General features: G+C 39.3%; 1 protein-coding gene across 1 annotated transcript; it reads left to right on the forward strand.

The window, feature by feature from the left end:
• The first annotated feature begins 3,884 nt into the window (after positions 1 to 3,884).
• Positions 3,885 to 5,540, forward strand: cldn5b (claudin 5b). Its single transcript, XM_017693764.2, has one exon. It carries the CDS (start codon positions 4,099 to 4,101, stop codon positions 4,741 to 4,743), a length of 645 nt encoding a protein of 214 aa, XP_017549253.1. The 5' UTR covers positions 3,885 to 4,098; the 3' UTR covers positions 4,744 to 5,540.
• The last annotated feature ends 1,792 nt before the right edge of the window (positions 5,541 to 7,332 follow it).

The following is a 7,332-nucleotide window of genomic DNA, read 5'->3' on the forward strand; positions in this document are numbered from 1 at the left end:
TGTGGATGAGGTCATTGTCATCCTGGAGGAGACCACTCTTTAAAGGAAAGAATTTTGTAATCACAGTACAAAGTTGATAATAGATTAGAATAAAAGAGAAGAGTAACTTGTATTGATTTTCAAGTGGACTTAAACCATGCCCATAAAATGCCCCCCAGAGCATGACAGAGCCAATAGATTTCTCTCACTGCAGGAGTCAGGAACTTCTTGCATTTGTCATTTGTATTTGTATATAATTCTAACCTGCAAATTCTGTACTGGGAGCAAACCAAATTCATAACTCCATAACTTGTTTTACAGAAAAACTGTCACTCCCATTGATGCCAGTTAAGTTTTCTCTGTGATGTAATCAACCCACAACTCATTTCACTTGCACTGCACTGTTCTGTTTTTGACTGCTTTCAGCCTCTAACCCAAGGATCTATCTATACTATCCATACTGTACTATACAATTGCTCAGTACAAATTGCGAATGTTGTATTCCGGTTGTGGTTGTTCTTTGCAATCAATACAAAAACACAATTCTTGATAAGACTTATTTTTTAAAGTGTTTATTTACAACCCAAACATTTTCCAGCTTTGTCAATCCAGCATTTCAAATCCCAAAATAACTGACAAAAAGAACTTCTTGTTTTCAACCTTTGGTTCTCTGGTCTGATTGGCCATTACCATTGCTATATCGCATTATTGTTGTCAACACCCTTTCCTTCCAGTGTTTACTTGCTTTTCGGATGCTGTCCCATCAAAGTAGGTCAAGAGTAGGAGTGACCCCCTCCATGATTGCTGCTATTATGCCATGCACAGATATCTGTAAACAAGGTTTGAGGTGGCTTTGGACATGTTGGGTGAATTACACCTCCCTTAGGGTAAACTTTGCACACGTTTCCCACATTATAATTTGGCAATTTGGTGTTGTCTATCTCACAATCAGCTTACAACCGTTCCTCCGACTGTAAATATATTATAATAGCCAAACTGAAGTCTCCTATGAGTCAGCTATTTGGCAGTTGGTAACTGGCAAAGCAGTTGGTGTCATTTCAAACAGTGTAATTTGAGACAAATTATACAAATAGGTAATTGTTAATAAATTTACAGGAAAAGATAATACAGACAAGCAAAAACAACATGATCTTTTAAAACCAAGCTCCTTGTTACAGCCATTGGATTATGTGCTTTTAAATCGCTTCCCAATTTGATAATCCTGACTAATACCTAAAATGGTTATGGTGTATGTGTAGATAAACCATATATGTCAGCAATCCATATCTCACAAAACATGGGAAACATAACCAAAAAAAGATCCCAGATTTTAAACAAAATATTAACTCACTGAATCTGTTCCTAGCGGCAGAAAAACTAATATGTTTCCAAAAACAGACAATGCTGATGCTTGTGCACGTTCAAAAAAACCACTGAAAGAACCTTACATCGAACCTGTCAGGGAACAATGGATTGCATCAACAAAGGCTTTCCTTCAGAAAGTATCCTGCTTTAGGCAGGGTGTTGATACAAGGTCCAGCATGTTGTGAGCACTGAAATCTGCTAGTCAGCAATTCTTCTGCACTTTAGCAAACTCATTCATTTTTGTGCTATATTTCATTTGACACTGATAATATAAACTCACAAAAATAAAGACACGTGCAGTAGTAGAGTAACTTTTGGTTCCCTAAAAAACTTTTTTAATGATTATCTATGTAAATGATATGTGTAAAGAACCTTTGGAAGGGTTTAAAGAACCTTACCATGATGTGAAGGTTCTCTGTAAATTAAAGTTTTTTTCCAGAGTGTATGCCCAAGCCAAGACCCATTTAGGAACCTGTACATATGTGTAGAATTTTCTAGTGGAAATGGGACTGATATTTAAGGGATCACATTTGATGAACTATGTAAACATTGTTAATATTTAAATACATGCCATTTCCTGCTTTATCCATACATGAAAACTATGCAACCACCTTTTTTTTTGCTTGCCTGTTTGTTTTGTATTCCCTTTTTATGATGTCACAAGAAATCAGTACATTTACATGTATCTTTATATCTGCATATTTAGCCAACAGCACTTTAGCTCTGCCAATTCAAACAGACACTATAAGGAGTGTTTCAGCTCAGACTCATTTTTTTTAACAAGGCATAATGCACAACAGTCAGTCAAACAGTTACATATATCAATCTTGAACAATCTTGAAATTCTAAGGGATGAATACAGGTCATGTAAAAATGAATTATAACAGCTTTTGGTACATAAACCCACATAAATGTAAGAGGACCACAATGGAAATGAATATGAAATTAAATGGCTCAGGATATCGTCAGTACAAGACTCTTGACTGTTCTTTAGCAGTGAGTTATTCAGCATTGAATTTTTACAGTAGTTAAGATGTGTCAAGTGGTCAAATGCTTATGTATCCAGGCATCGTAGATTCTATCACTTCGCACACATTTGATTTGGTTCAGGGGTGTCGTTCAGCTCACCCCTTGTCCCATCTCAAGATAACAAATGAACTGGCCTAAAGATGTTTAAGTTTCAAACTTACGGCCTCAGTAACAACTCACACAACAGAGCTTTAACTATTCCATTTCTGAACTTATTGTGTCCCACTGCTGTTTTCCTCTGTTCTCGGCAGCTGCGTCAGACAATACAGCTCCAAAGTGACACAGCTCACCCTTCATCCTGTATTTTCCTTCCTACCACCCCTTGAGCACGTAAAAGGATAGGAAGTCACATAAAGTTATTTAACCTTATGTTCTTACTGTAAGGACTGCAGTTCCAAATTACATTGCATGGGATTTAGCTTCTTTGCACATCATGAGCTCATCATATGAGAATAGCTTTGAAATTTTATATTTCAACTGAAAGATTATCTTGCACACAATTAGATGTGATTCAATCAGTTACTAGTCTGGTTGTTATAAATACATTTTGAAAACTCAATAATGGTGACAGTAAGTCTCCAAAACATTGTATCTTATTTTCTTTTTTTTTATTTAATTTGAAAATATCAGCTGCTCTTCACACTGTATTAGAAATTCACGATTAAAGGGTGAATATAAACTATTCAAAATGACTTGCTGGCCAGTTCATTAAGTACTCTTCCTTGTATTTACATTATCTATTTTATTAGCTCCGGTTACCATACAGGTGAACTCTGTAGTACAGAATGTAGTCAACCTGTTTCTCTGCATAATTTGTTAGCTTTTGTTAAGCTAATTTGTTAAAAGCCAGTTTGTCAGTGGTCAGGACCCCCACAGAGCAAGTACTACTGGGTGGTGGATCATTCTCAGCAATGACACTGACATGGTCATAAGGTGTGTGTCTAATAGAGTGGACAATGAGTGGACACAAACTAAACTAAAAAAAAAACGAAACAAAAAGTAAATAAAAACCTTTTTTACTCTGTATGAGTAATAAAGTGAGAAAGACTTACAAAACCTGCTTTACTAGGAAACCTGCTTAAGCTTCTTTCGTTTTTAAACAAGAAAGAAAGAATGGCAGGAAAGACCGTTAAAACAGCACATGTATTGTCTTCTTCCCGCTAACAGTGGTTACTGATGAAAAACGTCTTCGCGGAGTTACTGGTTTTCCCACCCGTATTCTGGCAAACCCTCTTGTACTGGGATTGGTTAGTCTCTCGTCCTCGTTCAGCAGTTAGACGGATTGCTTACGAGTCTGTACTACCAGCCAGTCCTAGCGCAGCTGGGCGGGTTTGTCGGAATATAGGTGGAAAAATTAAAGACGCTTTCTCACCCACGCAGTTTTTCCGTTGTATGTTTTCATCCAAACTCCTATCACTTCTCATTGGCCAACGGGAGATGCGCTGCAATCTCATTGGCTCCAAGCCTTAGCTCTTTGTTTTATGTTTTGTATTAATTGCCTCGACGCGCGCGCCTTGTCGACGCAAATGGATTTGGACGTGCACGTGAAAGAAAACAGCCGTACTCTAAAGTATAAGACGTCGAGCAATGTAGAAAGTGTGTTTCAGTTGAAGACCAGCTGGCATTGAGATCGGTTGACACGCGCAAGCATTTCGTCCTTCAAAGGCAGGGCTAGTTTTCAATTAAATACTAACGATCAAACGATTAAAGAAGAAGAAAGAAACGATGTCCGCGTGTTGCGAGATTCTCGGCATGGGGTTGAACATCGGCGGAACGCTGCTGGTGATGGTAGCGTGCGGCTTGCCCACGTGGAAGGTGTCCGCTCACATCGAAGGCAACATCGTGGTGGCGCAGACATTCTGGGACGGCCTTTGGATGTCGTGTGTGGTGCAGAGTACCGGTCAAATGCAGTGCAAGCTGCACGACTCAGTGCTGGCGCTCTCCACAGACTTGCAGACGGCGCGTGCGCTCACCGTAATCTCTGCCGTGCTGGGCGCCCTCGGTGCAGCGTTCACGGTGTCTGGCGCGCGCTGCACCAACTGCGTGCGCACGCCTTCCACTAAGGTCTGGGCTGTGATGGCCGGAGGTGCGCTGTGCGTCGCAGCGGCTCTATTTGTCCTCGTGCCTGTCTGCTGGATGGCCAACAACATCATCTCGGACTTCTACAACCCACAGGTTGCGCACGCCAACAAGCGCGAGATCGGCTCCGCGCTCTACATCGGCTGGGCGGCTGCCGCGCTGATGCTGCTCGCGGGCGCAGCGCTCTGCTGTTCGGGTCTGCAAGACGGCAAGGCGGCATATACGGCCAAGTACCCGATCAGCAAGAGCCCCGTGCACAACGGGGACTACGACAAGCGGAATTATGTGTGAGCGCGCGGCGGACTCGTTTAAACACAGCAGCAGCCAAGTTTTAACGCACGCCAATTACAGGAGAATGAGACGAAGTAATGTCAGTGTTACCAGTGTGCCTGCATCGCTGCATTGAAAGCCTTGTACTGTAATTTAAATGTATTATTTTGCAAATATTTTTAGTTTTACTAGAGAGTGTAATTGGAAGGGTATACACGGGTAGTTTTTTCTTCATTTTTACTTTATATTACACTTTAATTTGAATGACATTTGGTCTGTTTGTTTCATTTTGTGATTATATTCATTTCTTTCCGTCTGTATTTGTCTTTATTTGTTTGTATTTTTAGTAGTTGTTTTTTCATTGTTTTTTCTTTTTTCTTCCTTGGGGTTTTTAAATAAGAGTAAACGGCGTTGGTTTGCGTGACATTCATCACACAGTAACTGGGGTGGAAGGTGGGAGGGGGGCTGATATGTCTTGTGTTTTTTCCTCTGTACACCACCGCACTAATTACATATGGTCTGTGCTGCCACAGTCCCAGCATGCTCTGTGAATAGCGCCCTATTGTTTCACCTAAACACGCCTGTAGACTGTAAAGTGCCTGACAATAAAAACCTACTGACACTGTGTTGATAAGCTAGACGTCCTCATTATTAGTTTGTTCAAATTCGTGCATTCATGTCCACTTTCACACCGAATATAGACGGCTTTGTGATTTACATCTCTAACTATTTTCTAATGAAAGACATTGTACACAGTAGCCTATTTCCATATGTGTCTTTTTGAATGGATTTTTTTGCAATAAAAGACAATAGATGAATGTGGAAGTGTCTTCTTTTAACCTGGAAGGTCCTAGTACAAAAAGTTTTAAACTGCCTAAATTAACCAGATTATAATTTCAGGTAGTAACATTTTTCAGAAAGTAACTTTACAGTTTTGTAAAAAAATAAATCAAAATTAAAGTATGCTTCATGGCCGCAACAGTCACTATGACCTGCTAAACTAAACAGAATGTCTGACCTACTTCACTGTCCTTCTTGGAGTAACACAATGACCTCTGCCCTGATTCCAAAACAATCAGCACAGTTTCACCCAGAGATGCTAAAGAAATTATGGCGCCTCTTCCTCTGATGCAGCCATTAGATTAGAGCCATAATCAAGCAGGGTAGAAACCTCATTTCTACATGAGTCAAAGGAGACAAAGGCAGAGACACATTACAACTGTAAGAGTGGTCGTTTGTTTGTTAGTCATTTGTTAACAAATCAAATTTGCACGATTTTCCCCTAGCCCAAATGTAGATGGCCAGCGAAGATGTTTTGTGTTCAAAGTTTGGTTAGTTTTGCACTGGAGCTATGACCACATGTAGCAAACAAGTGACAGGAGTTATACCCCACAAATTAGCACTGTGCAAACTACACAGCTAAATCATCATGCAGTCATCACACTTATGAATTATTGCAATGACTGTGAAAAAGTATTCACCTCCTTCTGATTTTTTTCTATTTCTGCACATTTTTGTCATGAAATAGTATCAGATGCTCATACAAAATAAATATGAGTCAAGGAAAACATGATGGAACACGAAACATGGTTTCTAATGATCATTCCTTTTATTGGAAATGGAGGAAAAAAGTTTGCAACATTTGTGTCACCCATGTGAAAAAGTAACTGGCCTCCATAATACTTCATAACAACTGGATATCAACCTTTCACTTTAATTTGGAAGAACTTTGGCCTATTTCTCTTTGCAGAATTGCTTAAATTTAGCCACATTAGAGGGATTTTAAGATTTAAGGTTTGAACTGACTGTTTAAGATCTCAGTGGGATTCAAGTCTTTGACTAGGCCATGCCATGTCATTTGGATACTTTTGAAGTGGACTGTCTTGAAGTGGACACTTTTACATTTAGAAGTGGACTGTCTTGAATGTCATGAATTTAACCATTTTTTTCTTAGGACCTTTCCTCATGAGCAAATTTAAGAAAAAAACTTTGGTGAATAAAGCCCTTTGTTCCAAAGGGCTTGGAGGTCAAGGTGATTTTTGGCAAATCCGAGACAAGGCTTTATGTTCCTCTTGGTTATGAGTGGTTTACACATTGCAGCTCTCCCATGGACACCATTTTTACCCAGCATCTTTCTAATGGTAGAATGATCAAGGAGAGGCCTGTGGCTGCATGAATATTTTTAGAGAAATATGTGTTCATTTGTAACTTTCAGGATGAGTCATCTCTGTGCTCCTGGAAGAATTTTAGAAGACCGACCAATTTTGGAGAGATTCATTACTTCTCAAAGTTTTCTTCATTTGGAGATGACGGCCCTCACTGTGGTTTACTGGAGTCCCAAAGCCTTACAAATATTTTTGTTACCCTTTCCAGACTGATATACTTCAGTAACTTTCTATATCATTTCTTTCAAAATTTCTGGCAGTAACAAATTATCAACTAAATGTGGTTTACTGGTTGACTGAGTAACTAAGCGGCCAATTACTTTTTCATGCAGAGTTTGGGTGGTATTGGATAATGTTTTTCTTCAATAACTGAAATGATCATTTTCAAAAACTCCTTTTTGCTTACACAGGTTGTCTTAGTGTTATATTTTGTTTGAAAATTTAA

This window comes from Pygocentrus nattereri, chromosome 18 (genome assembly GCF_015220715.1).
Source record: "Pygocentrus nattereri isolate fPygNat1 chromosome 18, fPygNat1.pri, whole genome shotgun sequence".
Lineage (NCBI taxonomy): Eukaryota > Metazoa > Chordata > Actinopteri > Characiformes > Serrasalmidae > Pygocentrus > Pygocentrus nattereri.

What these genes read in the sequence shown, in the direction of transcription:
- cldn5b (XM_017693764.2), top strand. Translation starts at nt 4,099, where the DNA reads ATGTCCGCGTGTTGCGAGATTCTCGGCATGGGGTTGAACATCGGCGGA.